Source organism: Schistocerca gregaria, chromosome 1 (assembly GCF_023897955.1).
Source record: "Schistocerca gregaria isolate iqSchGreg1 chromosome 1, iqSchGreg1.2, whole genome shotgun sequence".
NCBI lineage: Eukaryota > Metazoa > Arthropoda > Insecta > Orthoptera > Acrididae > Schistocerca > Schistocerca gregaria.
The window spans coordinates 250,588,239-250,602,673 of record NC_064920.1 but is presented as its reverse complement, the minus strand read 5'-3'; the positions used below and the strand labels follow the sequence as shown (position 1 = coordinate 250,602,673).

At 39.5% G+C, this 14,435-nt stretch overlaps 1 protein-coding gene across 3 annotated transcripts in view; it reads left to right on the top strand.

Moving 5' to 3' along the window:
• The window catches only part of LOC126339239 (uncharacterized), a 192,641-nt gene that overhangs the window by 160,105 nt on the left and 18,101 nt on the right, over positions 1-14,435 (top strand). For 2 of the 3 annotated variants that reach the window (XR_007565102.1, XR_007565103.1), the window contains exons 2-3: positions 4,972-5,071; positions 9,444-9,542. Coding sequence is in view for 1 of the 3 variants with exons in the window: in XM_050001615.1 (XP_049857572.1) it covers positions 3,300-3,513; positions 4,972-5,071; positions 9,444-9,542 (413 nt within the window). In the remaining 2 variants the exon portion in view is untranslated. Of the gene's footprint in view, positions 1-3,072; positions 3,514-4,971; positions 5,072-9,443; positions 9,543-14,435 lie in introns of those variants that run through there. The other variant, XM_050001615.1, reaches the window with a different exon arrangement.

Here is a 14,435-nt window from a genome sequence, read left to right as displayed (position 1 = left end):
TCAGCTAAACACCTAGGAATTACAATTACCATCAACTTAAATTGGAAAGAATACATAGAAAATGTTGTGGGGAAGGTGAACCGAAGACTGCGTTTTATTCGCGGAACACTTACAAGATGTAACAGATCTACTAAAGAGAATGCTCTTACATGCATTTCTCTTTCGAAGTGCTGCTACGCTGTGGATCATTACCAGATCGTATTAACGGAGTAAATCGAGAAAATTCAAAGAAGAGTATTGTATTATCGAAAAATAAGGGGGAGAGAGTGTCATTAACACGATACAGGATTTGAGGTGGACATAAAAACAAAGGCGTTTTTCATTGCGGCGGAATCTTCTCGCGAGATTTCAGCCACCAACTTTCTCCTCCAAATGCGAAAATATTTTGTTGACGCCGACATACATAGGGAGAAACGATCATCATAAAGGTAAGGGAAATCAAAGTTTTCTCCGCGCGCTGTTCGAGAGTGAAGTAATAGGGAATCATTGTTAACGTGGGTCGAAGAACTCTCTGCCAGGCACTTACGTATAAGCTGCGGAGTATCCTTGTAGATGTAGATGTAGAAAATCAAACAGCACGAAATACTTACTTTTCAAAACGATGGATCATTTTGGACATGCGAGAAAAAGCTCCTTTTATTAAGTAATTTCGGGTCACGAAGCAAATGCATTCCATTAACAATTTACATTTTCGTATGAAAACTTTCCTTACGTACTTCTTTGAAATTATCTATTCACTCTTGTTTTGTCTTGGAGTACACTGTTAGATACTATTTCACTTTTTGTGATATTATTCAGAGCGTAATGAATTTGTTTTTTTCCGTTTTTATTCAAAAAATGGTTCAAATGGCTCTGAGCACTATGGGACTTAACATCTGTGGTCATCAGTCCCCTAGAACTTAGAACTACTTAAACCTAACTAACCTAAGGACATCACACACATCCATGCCCGAGGCAGGATTCGAACCTGCGACCGTAGCAGTCCCGCGGTTCCGGACTGAGCGCCTAGAACCTCTAGACCACCGCGGCCGACTGGTTTTTATTCTGGAAGTAAGAAGTCATATAAACATTCTCATATAAAACAGTTTTGGTTTGCGCTTAATTAAAATACACCTTCTGTAATACTCAGTATTTGTCATGTGCAATGATGCAGGGACGAATAGCTGTTTCCTGTATTATTAAATTGGGGAATCTTGTTAAGATTGTACTTTACTTCATCAACATATTTAAAATGATATAGACTATTTCATTTACTTATTTCACTTTTTGATTCAAGTGGGAGAGAGAGAGATGTGATATAGCGTGTGTAATATAATGGAGTAATATAGTGTGTGTGTGTGTGTGTGTGTGTGTGTGTGTGTGTGTGATGGGATGGGGGCGACTGCCTGTGAAAGACATGTGGGTGACGCTTTGTTGAGTTGACAATGAGGAGAGGAAAAGGGTCCTCCTCTATTTACTTTTCCCGGGGACACCATGACTGTACTTACGCCCCCGCAGCACTACCGCAACATACAGTAAATTGCTTCCTATTCAAAGGTGTCACCTCACGTCTTTGTGTCGGAAGTCAGTTCTTCTGAATTAAGGCACAAGTAAATACTGTAAATTTCCTGTGAAATTCCTTAGAACTCGATCACATAATCTGTTAAAAGCCAGGATAAAAGACCAGTGAATTTTAAAAAGATTAGTAGTAGTCTGACTTCCTAGTCTCAGATGGAAAGGGAGTAGGGAATACGCAAGTTTTCGAGGTAATTACACAAATGTTTGAAACTGTGAGGCTTTAATCGTGCTAACAAATGGCAAATTAAGTTTATAACTCTGAAGGAACATGGTAAATGTCGTTATTAAGACGAAATAGCCAATAATCAAAATAATACTTCATATTATTTCTTACGATCTTGTTGAGTTTAAATTTACTTCTTTATTTATTTATTTTACTAAACTTAACAACTAGAGAAGCATAAGACCATTTGGGTTTAACAGACTTTAAGTAGCAAACAGAGAATTACGAGGTATTTTGATGGTAGCTCATATTTATGGAAGTTGTTTGTACCCGTGCTTTTCTTGTCGCCTTGTGAGATTAGAAAAATCTCTTAAATCTTAAATTTGGTTGGTCAGGGTGGAGGGAAGGGGGAGGGGGTATTTGAACTCTCTTCCTCCCAAATGCGACACCAACATCGTCACCAGTGTTATGTTTTTGTCACCATATCACCTCGCAAAAATTAGGTATCTGCAACTCCGTCCTCATAAGGCTTGGGACGTGCGCTTTTGTTATGATAATAATTCGTCACCGCTCAACATTCAAAAGCAAAGTGTACTAGAAAACTTATACAGGTCGTGTAAAACATGTCATTCAGGTTGACCCAATAATTTGTTCTTAGACAATATCTTAAAAATGGGTTAAGTGTCGGAATACTTTCTGTCGCCGGCCAGGGTGGCCGAGCGGTTCTAGGCTCTACAGTCTGGAACCGCCGCAGGTTCGAATCCTGCCTCTGGCATGAATGTGTGTGATGTCCTTAGTTAGGTTTAATAGTTCTAAGTTCTAGGGGACCGAGGACCTCAGAAGTTAAGTCCCGTAGTGCTCAGAGCCATTTGAACCAACTTTCTGTTACTCTGTGAATGTTTTTTACACTCGCTGTGCTTCTTACCGATGGCGAGTGACCTCTCTCCGTGAATGAAGTCGCAACCGACACAGAAGCACCCCATTTAATAAGAGTGAATACTTGAACGAGATACCATCCACCATTTACCCCGCAAAAGCTTGCGGGCTATGAAAGTAGATGTGATACCCTAGTGGATCTGAAATGACAATATGCAAATTGTTATTACTTTTGTTTCATGAAAATACTTTGTAACTCTGTAACAGGCGTGGTAATAGTAAGAGGTATCGTTCCTTGGAATTATGTTCTGAATTTATAGAACTGCCTTTGTTATATTTTTCGTGTGTGTATTATTGCTCGTGTTACTTAGCAAGCACGCTGTTGCAACAGTAATTTCAACCCAGAGTATCAGTTGCACAAACAACCGCCGACAGCGCACGTCTCGTCCTCACTGTATAGTCGCTGTATCAGACAGCAAGCGAACTCCCTTGCGTCATTAGCTGTGAGTTCTTCGGCGCGTTTGGCTGGCGACATTTTCCTGTGCCGCACTTGATAGTCGGAGCGAAATGCTACAGTAACAGTTTCGTAGTCACAGTATGGAAAAGTGTTGTTTTTCTAGACGGCCTCCTAATTTTGAAAAAGATTTCTCTGATTACGTAGGAGTTCTCTCTCTCGTACTAAGGAGGACTTCTCCAGAAATGTATGATGGGTAGTGAGTTAGAAACGTTCACAATCTTCGATTTTTTGAAGAGTAAATCCTGGAATAGACAGCGCAATGACAGTCCTGACTTTGAAAGACGCCAACTGGAAGCATTCAGACGACGACTTAGCTCTGGGGCTCTGACGAAAATTGACTACTGCGTGTGTCCACATGGCGGGCTATACATTCCTACACTTCTCGAGCTGCACAAGCAAGGTGGGTCCGACTTCGTTAATATATAGATAATTTCAAACATAAAATCGCGCGTCCAGACTCCTAACAAAGTCTTAATTGCAAGTCTTACATGAAACATGAGAATGGAGCAAAAGCAAAGTTCCGTGCATCTCCTCCCTCCCCCCCCCCCCCCCCTCTCTCTCCTCCTTTTGACTATGTACGATACCGTTGTATAACTCCTGAGGCTTGTTTTCTATTTCACTGAGAACTTTGCTATTTTTTGCATGTTTAATATTTTAGCTGAAGAGCAGCGTGTTTGTGTTAGGTGATGGGAACGATATGCGTTTCTCGTAGACATCTTTATTGCTAGTCAGAATATTTACTAACGTATCTTCTATTGATTGGTGTACTCCCTATGGAGTCAGGACGGTGTTACACAAGACCATTAAAATAAATTATTATAAAAACATGAATACGTAGTGGCAGTTCGTAACAAGGTATCGGGGAAAAATACGTATTGTTTTAGCTGGGGTGGGGGAAGTTAAGTATACCGGTAGTGTAAATACGATCAGTTTGTCCTAAAGTGATCTTGCGATAGTGCTCTAGTTTGGTGTCCTCCAGAAAAAGATTAACTATTAGATATTTGTGGACTGACAGACACCGTAGTGAGAGAATACGTTCCTAAGGCTTTTAATTTTCAGCTTTCTACATTTGTTTTGTTTTCATATTTGTTACTGGATGGTTCTTTTTAGGTGGCAGCTGACTATTCCTTACTTACTGATTTAGTACCGATACTGAATTCGGCGTTGAATCCAAAAATAGTGGATTCATTCCTCTGTGAAAGTGTAGTTAACCTGTTGTAACTGTATGGATTCCGCTGGCTGCGTCAGCTTCATAAAGTCCTTCACTGTGTGTGTGCGTGTGTGTGTGTGGTGTGTCACTTCGTAATATGAAATACGTTAAGTCGTTTTGGCTACGTTCTAATAGCCCTCCCCAGCGAGTATACGCCCTGAGGAAGGCCGCACAGAATGGTCAAAACGTTACTTTTTATAATGAAGTACCATTACGTACGAAATTTTACTGATGAAATGAACAGAACTTTCTCAAACAACACCACTGTGACACAGGTCTACAGGAATGTAATTTGTATATTTGTTTCCAACCTCTCATTTCTAATTTAATATCTTCTTCAGCTCAAGGTTTTTCGTCTTTATATACATATACAAGTGTATATCACTTTTTGTACTCGTGACAGCAATGGCTATAGAGTTACTAAAAATAGTTTAGTAACTGGATAGTCCACGCATAGCACATTTAAGGACATTGTCTCTTCGTAATAGCCTACTTCCTCACACTGAATTCAGTAGTACGAAATCTAGCGCCAAATCAACCTGTCAATAAACGGCGAAGCTAGATGCCGAACATACTGATAGCGTTGGGCGTAGCTTTGTGTGTACCGTAAATAAGATAAGCAGATGTTGATAAACGTATGTTTTGCAGTTCGAGAGCGCCGACGGAGCCGTTCAAATTCCACTACAGGAAGGAGCAGGACGCCTTCCAGCGTATCCAGTGGTCGTACCACCCCATCCCCAGGTCCCAGGTTGGTTGAAACCAAAGTTGGAAATTATTAAAGTTGTACTGAACTAAGTGTGCACATCTCTACTGTAGTAAAATGATCATTATACATGTCCATAACTATCCTAATGGTTCTGTCCCATTAATTCAAAATGCTGTTAGGTCTAGACCAACAAAGATTCTTCAAAATTTTGACACTGCCAGTGAGTTTTTATGTCAAAAGATATCTAAAACTACAAATTACTTGCTCAGCAACAAAAACTCTTAAAACACTTACTAAATGCACAAACATAAGATATTTATCCAGAGCCAGATCAACAATGTTTTTCCACATAGGCAACTTATTAATATTAATTATAAACAGACTGTGTACACACATTGCACTTGGAGCCTCCTGGTACCAATTTTAACATGGCGGCACAATAAGCCTTCACTAACTGCAGTATGTCTTGTACAGACATCACATAGTTGTAACCCCTGGTACTTCTACAAGCTTGACACCCCAACAGTGGCTTGTCACCTGACCCTGCATTTATCAGCCACCTGATATACAATGCTGGATGAAGGCTGCCTCCCAACTTCTCTCATGATAATCAGCCTTATTCATTCAAGTTGCTCCTTCATATTTTCTGATGAGATCTACTCATCTTGCATTAGGTTGTCACCATGGTCTTCTTGTATCTCATGAAATCCAGCAAAGAATAACTTTGTACATGTAATCTAATGTATAACGAGTCCCACTCCCCTTAATTTTATTTTTGATAGTCATAATCAAATCTTCTGCAGCAGTCTTCATCCTCAGTCATTTGTTGTCCTTTCTCCCTTGGTCATTTCCATTGTGCATTTCATCATTTGTCACTTACCTACCCCTAGATTTTGAATGGATTTCACATTCAAAGTGCATTTCCCACTGTCATAAACTGTCATAATGGTGATACTTACCCCCCCCCCCCCTCTCTCTCTCTCTCTCTCTCTCTCTCTCTCTCTCTCTCTCTCTCTCTCTCTCTCTCTCTCTCTCTCTCTCTCTCTGTAGTTGGGAGCATCATTCTGAAATCTGTTATATTTGCCAGAAAAGTTCAAGGACATTCTGTTTACACTTCTGTTTGTTTCTTTTGCAGAGCCTTCAACTGTCCCAAATGCAAAATCCTGCCTGGTTGTACAGTCTCATTGTTGCAGTTTTGTAGTTTGTACTTGGTGTGTTAATTGTGCATTATAACAATATTATGGTAGTTTTTAAATCTATTTACAGACATTCAGTAATAATTTCTTCCTTTCATTGTGTAAGTTCATCCACACAAGGGTCAAGAGCACTAAATTATTTGGAGAGGGGTGGGGGGAGAGGAGGGGCAGAAAACTCAGTAGATATGGTATACACCACAAGGTGGCCTACAGCATAGTCTGTATTTACTCATTGTTGTCAATGGAAGCAATGACTCAGCTTCTCACATATTTTTAATGACAATGCAAATCATTGAATTAGCTATTACAATGAAATTGTGGAATATTTTGAAATGCGAATAATCTAGAGTTCTTTCCAGATATAAAACCAATGTATCAAGTGCTAGTTTATTATAAACCTTTTTGTGCTGAAGAACCAAGGAGGAACATGTATAGAACATAATAGGCTATATGCTATATTTAGATCAGTTTAAAAAATGAATTAATAAATTCCTATAAACTAAGTTTTCTACTATGTTGTAGTGAAATTGAATACGTGTTATAAATATTTACTTACCATCATTCCTTTGCCTTTTAAAAAGACAATAACTGGCTTGAACACTCTTCACAGTAATTTTTCTTGCACTGACTATAACTTTATTACCATACTGACACAGGACTGCCAGTGATTGTCACATGGCATTCGATTGTTAGACATCCAAGCAGATTTGTGCTTATCTACTCCTCTCCATCACTCATAGTTGCCAACATAGTTATTAAAACTTGGACTATTTTCTTTAGTTAATAATCTAAGGGGATTTGATTTAATAGGGCATTAGTAAATCCTGCAAACCCTTACTTCTTACTGCATAAGAGCTTTTAGTATGTGCAAGGTTAACCATAAGCTTGGATATATTCGTTCAATGGTATCTTTTTCAACAAATACTCAAAAGGTTGAAAGTGCTTCACACATGCTGCCCCCTTTGCAGTGATGCCCAAGGCCTACATTACAGGTAAAAAAAGACATTGACTCTAGGAACCAAAGACAGTTCAAATATGTTGCGGGAACAAGTATTCTTTCTTCATTTTTCAGGTTAAATCTAAAACAGCTAACAATAGTTTTTGTGATATGAGATCTCCTTGCCTTACACTTAAAGTTCTGACTTTCCCAATGTCTTGATCAAGACTAATGACAGCTGTAACATTGGTATATTAATGTAAGTTGAACCAAAGCCTTATTTCTCAAGTGCTGTTACCAAAAGTTTTGTTGAAATAATAAACTGCTTTTTGAATAAAAATCTCGGTCTACATGCCGTGTCAATTCAGGATAAAACTCCAAGCTTTCGACCACTACCTCCATGGTCATCGTCAGGGCTAAAACTGACACAGCTTTATCCCTGACAACCACCATGGAGGTAGTGGTTGAAAGCTTGGAGTTTTATCCTGAATTGACACAGCATTTACACCGAGAGATTTTAATTCTAGTCAACTGCTTCACCAAAATCTATTAATTTCAGAGTAATTGTTATTTTAAACTCAATGATTTCCTCTAAAATTGCATTCATGCCTGCTTGTGTGTGTGAAATTGCACCAATAGTCTTCCACAATAAATTAATGTAGCAAAACTAGATGAACTGTTTTATAGATACATAAAAAGGTTATTGCTGTGACAGTTCCCTTAAAGTACTCCTTTTTCAACAATCTCTGTAAACTAAAGTACTTCAATAGGATGAAACAGTTTATTTATGTAACTATAATGAAGTACTATAGTGTACAGAGCTACTACAGTCTAAGATTAAAAAAAATTGACATTACTTACTGGTAAGTGTGAGGTGGGGGAGAGTGGGGCACATTAGTGTCAGGTTGAAATTCTGAAGTTTAGGGTTCAATCCTTGGTTGTCAGTATAATTGTAGATTTGCCTTGTTCAGGAATGTGTCATAAAATAGGAACACATGGCACTAAAATAGCTACCAACTCTGTCATCCGCCATGGCTACACCATATTGACATATTGCATACCAGTGTCACATGGTCTGAACATGATGTAAGAGAGAAATAAAAAGGAAACGACTATGATAACAGAAACAAGATAAATTTGATTACTATAAAGATCTATATGCTGAAATGTTAAACATCATAGCATCAAACATTTGTACTAGAATATACTGATTTCATTAAAACTTGACTTTGATTGCTGATTTGATATTTACCAACCCATATTTTACTTATTTTCCACGAAAACTTCTAGAAAATTTGTAATCTGAGGGCAGAATAGTAATAAACAAAGACTCAACTGTGACGCATATTTTGTTTCCTGTAGCTTTACTTTTTGTTTTGGAAAATATCAGAAAAGACAATAGTGACAAATTAATAAATGTAAGGGAAATAGAATTTAGTGTGTTGTATCATGATTACCAAGACACATTATGACTTTGTCGTTAATCAGAGATTAGAGTGAATGACAGGGCCTAGTCAGTGCAGTTATAGCTATGTATTACAGAGGAGAAAATTTCTACAGTAGACAAATGTCCCAAAAGTAGTGCTAAAGGCTAAATGTAATATTGGACTTGTCATTAGGATGTGACTGAAGAATGAAGTGCCAGATATTAAGAAAGCATGTCACTGTGCAGGGCATGAAGAAAGGAAAACTGTTATTGATCGTAGAAACACTGTTTTTGTAACAGTAAATATGGCACTACTTGAAGCTGTTTAATGAACTACTCCAGTATCCAGTTTCCCATCATTCTGGTCAATGATTATATGGAAGATTGTTGAGGCAGGTAATCACTTACATTAAAGTTGTTAGCACATCACATAAGTGAGAAATATTGCAGTAAAAAGGAAGGAGGGGTGATAGACTTGATGAATGTGGTAGGAGATGAGATGAAGCCATAGTAAGAAAAATTTGCAAAAACCATCTATGTAAGACATGTCTAAATTTAACATTCAGATCAATGTTTTAGTAACTAATAAATGCAACAGCTCACCAAACAGTATAGTTTTTGGGATGTCAAACATATAATAAGACTGAAAACTTTGCTAGCTTGTAGGTGAGTCCTACATCTTCAACAATCACTGTACTAAGAGTTCAGTTATCTTGGGATGAAAAGATCTGGTTTCCTGAGGAACCACTTAATAAAGATACAGCTAAAAATTTACTAATTCCATGAAACCATTGCACTTTAAATATACTACAAATTTAAAAAGTGTTTCCTCTAAATTTTGACACCTTCTTTCAGCTTGCTCTCACCACTTAATGGAAGAACCATGTCTGATGATTCCCTTTCCCAGACTAGGATCAACAGTCCACCAAGATTGATGAGTCGGGTCCCACGAAAGTAAGTATTAATTTCTTATCTGTTACAAATATTGAACGTGAGCTGCTTAAAATAGTGGACGGTTTGTACTGAAACTGTGACCTATTAGCTAGCTTCTGAGCTGATGCAGGCTCATTGTTAGGTTATGATTGTTTTGTTGGCACTTTACACTATGTACCAAGTTGTTGGGATCTTTAAGCTAGCGAAAATAGGTTGGAATTCTACAGAAAAATAAACTATTTCCATCAGTCCCAAGATACCAACAACTAGCTGCATTTGATACAAACTACAAAGTACTAATAAAGACCAACCATGGCTCAGAGGTATTCTCTTTAATTACCAAGCAAAATGTCCTGGGTCTTAGATTAAGTCCAATCATTGCCTAGATTCTGAATAAAAATATTATAATGGTAGACAAAAATGTAATGTCTTCATTACGCAAATGGCATTGTCAAACAGGACAGAGGTTGGGGGTAATAATGTTTTTAGATCCTCCTACAATGAATTTCACAGCAAGAAGTGCAGTTGATGAGGAATGGAGATACCTAAAAGGGTAATTGCATAACCTGGATAGAGAAAGATAGGTACAAGAAAGGTAACTTAAGAGACCCCATACAGCAGAGGAAATACTTTGATAGACAAGATATTTAAAAAAACTCCTGGGAAAGAAAGGAATGTCTTTTAGGACTGAACTTGCTAGTAAGTGCAAGATAGTTAAATTGAATTGGCTGATGGAAAATTGTAGAGAAACTGAAACAGAAGTGGCTGTCAGAAATACAGATTCAGCATAATGGGAAGAGATTGTCAGTGTAATCAAAAGCAAGGGAATCAATGCTAGAGTGCATATGAAATGTATTCAAATACAGAGGAGAGCATGGAGAGGCAGGAGCAGCACACTAAGGGCCTCTATCAGGGCTAGGAACTGTCTATCGATGTGACAGAAAGTGAAGTGTGTATAAATTTGGAAGATGTAGTATGGCATCTGGTATTAGTCAGTTTCATAGAACTTTGGATCACTTGCTTTCAAACAAGTAAGAAGAAAAACAAAATATTCCTGCAGCATCCAAATGATTACTTTCATTCATAGAATCTGAGATTAGACTGTTTTCATTCCACAGACCCAAAAATGAGATGATTCTTGAGGTTGTGGAACAAGTCAGAAAGTATAACATAAAAAAACATAAAACATATGGATATAATACTCACTTCCCTGATTGTTTTTGGGAGATTGTCAAAATATGAGAGTACATTACAGTAAACTGGAACTCCTAATATTTACTAGATACATACCATTGAACTTTCAGAAGACTATCTTCTGTTTAAGCGAGAAGATAACAAATGCAGATAAGTTAGAACATTCTGCAACCAGCTTAAGATATCACAGATCAGAGATGCAGATACAAATGATACGCAGCAAAATGGAAAAGAAGATATATGATGTGCTCTGTTACAATAAGTTTGATTGTAGGAAAGGTAAATGCACTAGACAGTTTTGACATAGCACTTGATAACGGAAGCAAGACTTACGAAAAATCCGGACACTTCCATAAAATCTGCCAACCTTGATAAAGTGTTTGGCAATGTACAGTGGTGCAATGTTTTTGAAATCCAAAAGTATAGACATAGATGGGCAGTATACAATATGTGAAAGAACAGGAGCAGCAGAAATGAGGTTAGTGCCAGGCTTACCACTAAAACTGGAGGCCATGTCGTAGTTAAAATCTGCTACCTTGGCCGCAAAATAACATGGACGATGAAGCGAGAATGATACAAGCAGCACACTAGCACAGAGAAATAAGGCATTTCTTGCTAAAAGAAGTCTTTAATTTGAGGAACAAACATTCTGGAAATGTACATCTGGAGCACAGTACTGTGTAAAAATGGGCTGTAGACTTTAGGGAAAATTGGAAATCATATACTGCACAAATGATGTGGTACACAGCTCCTGTGCCATGTGGGGTGAACAAAGTGGCCTTCTCTTCCATAGAGCTGCTGTTACTGATTCAAATGTAGTGACATCATGACACACTATCTTTGCCCGTGTCAAGCTCAGTGTGTCCATGTTAATTCAAAGCATTGTAATCCTCGTTCATGACATTTTTGTATTCTTCATATCTCTCTCCTTCTGCTCAATGGACAAGTTGGTGGTCTCGGCCCCCAACTGTCGTGTTCGAAAAGACTTAAAGCACAGAAGATGTGTATGGGATCTGCCACAAGATAGGACTTTTGCAACAGTTTGTGGTGGTCAGCAAGCCATGGACTGGTCATTTGGAGGGCCCAGTGGTTTTCCATGGACTCAGAAGCTGTACCAGCTGCCCAACAAGTGTTACCCCAACATATTCTGGTGTCATCAGTAGTGGATGGGTGACCAGTTGAGTTTCACATTCACAGGGGAGTGGCACCCAGACTAATCAGCTTAGATACATACTGGCTCCTGGGCTTCACTGAATTGCAATGGCCACTCCATCAAGTTGTCTTACAGTAAACAGTTTATTCCATTGGTGGGGGCAGTTCTCCATCTCTGCATATTACAAGGATGTGCAATGGCAGTTACATTGTTAGTGATAAATTCACCATTGGCTCACAATATTTTTAGGTTAGATGCTTTTCCTGTTTGTGGCATCTATATAGCTCATAAAGTACATTCAGTGTCTGTCTGGTCCCCTTCCAAGATTTGGACACTCTTGCTATGGCTGTACAACCATACAGGCTTTGGTCAGGCAGGCAGTTTTGAGGCGCCCATCTCCATTAAGCTGTCTGCAATACCTAAATTTTGTTGTCCCTCATCCCATTCCCTTCACCTTGCGTGATAAGGTAGAGTTGTGGCATTGACAAGACTGCAGAACTTTTTCACTTATGTCTGTCAGTGCCCCCCCCCCCCCCTCCTTTACAGCAATTTGAAACAGATGATCGGTGTGCAGTGTGTTGCAGACAGGTATCCCATTCAGTGACCAGTCTTGTTGACATTGTAAGGGGTCCAGTATTTCTCATGCAGTCACTTCTTGGTGTTTTAGTGCTTAATCACCTCCCTTTTGGGATCTTGTCCCTGCCTGGAATTTATCAACAATATTAACAGCATTTGATTGAGGACATTCCTCACTGCACGAACTGCCTCATTGACATCTGGGTCATAGGCTCCATGTGAGAGTAGTATTTGCAGAATCATCAGGCAGTTTTCCAGTGCCTGCTGGAGAAAGGCTTTCATTGCAAATCAGAAAAGTGTAAATTCCCTGATCCTACCCCCCCCCCCCCCCCCCCAAGTGTGCACTTTCTGCCCATAGGGATGAGCATATAGAAGCCATTGTCGTCCTGATAGCATCCAGGAATGTGAATGAGCTTGAGTCCGTATCAGACATTTCTTATTAAGGTAAGTTCATTCCCCCAGCTACTAGTATCTGCCATCTTCTTAACTGGATTTGGCAAAAGTGTATCAAAATTGCCTGGTCTCCAGACTGTTGATGGGCTTCTCAGTTCTTAACCAGTATTTGTGCTCTGCTCCCTGTCTGGCTTCTTTCATGCTGGGGGAATGTTTAACCTTAGCCAGCAACATGTTCCAATATGGCAGTGGTTCAGTCCTGTCACATCATAACCTGGATGGCACCAAGCAGCCCACCACTTACGCATACAAAAACACTTTGAACGGTGCAACCGAATTATTCACAGTGGAAAAGGAGGCACATGCTGTCATTTTGGGAATTAAAAATCACATTTTCTTGTACTGTGCAAAGTTCCTGCTGATCAGACAACAAGCCACTGGTTTCCTTATTCAGCCCTTATTCCAAACTACCAGGTAGGACTGCCCACCTACTACAGAGATGGACATTTTCATGACACTGGGGTATGACACACATGAAGGCTATGGTCAATCATGATATTGAAAACTGTATTCAGACGTAGGGCCACAGTATAAAACCAGACTGTGCTGCCATGTCAGTTTTCCCCTCAACCAATCCTGAACATCCTTAGGACAGTGTTCAAATAGACTTTATGGGCCTCTTTTTGGGAAACATGGTTCTTGCTGGTTGGTGAATGGTCAAATTCCCAGTTTGTGGCAAGCAGTCCTTTTCTGCATTGATGGTAACTGCTTGTGTGCTGTCCGTCAGTCTTGCAATTGAGGGCTCCCACGGGACCCTTGGATCTAATAAGTCACCAATTTGTTTCACAGAACCTTGAAGACTTTTGCACCCACAATGGTATCCAGCATCTGACTACTGCTCCATTTCACTGAGCATCTAACTAGGAGGTGGAGCAATTTTTGCATAAGTTAAAGACTCAAATGAAGTAGTCTGTGTCTGCCCCATCCTGTGATGATGCCATATCAAGTTTCCTGGCTATGTACTAGGCAGTGCCAGTTAATGGTTGCAGTCCAGTGGATGATTGCATGGATTGTGCACCCTGAGTCACATGTATCAAACCACAATGGCCAGCCACATTTTTCTCGCAGGGCTGCCATTGGGACCTGATCTTTCAGCTAGCAGCAGGGTTGGCTGTCAGGTGTAGTGGTGGGGAGCAAAAGTACAGTTGTTCGTGGTGGATACGTCAAGAACTGCTGAGCCTTCATTCTAATCAGTTGCACACACAACCTGTTCAATATTCGATGCTGGCATCTCCATCCTAGTAGGTGGATGGTGTTGTTCACGGTGTTATGATGAGAGCCTCACAATTGTGGCAATGTGCTCATCTGCTGCTGCCTCCACTGTTTTCTCCACTGAATTACCTTTGACTGGAATATGGCACCCACAGAACTAGCTCCTGTGCCTCCCATTGTGAAACAAATTTAATTTGAACTGGTGTCTTCTTTTCCTTGCTTACCAGTGGTGGAGTCCTTGTCCTGTCCATGTCAGCAGATAAACTACATGAGCCTCCACAATCTGCCACCCTCCCAGTGGAGTAACATGCACTGATATCTACTTC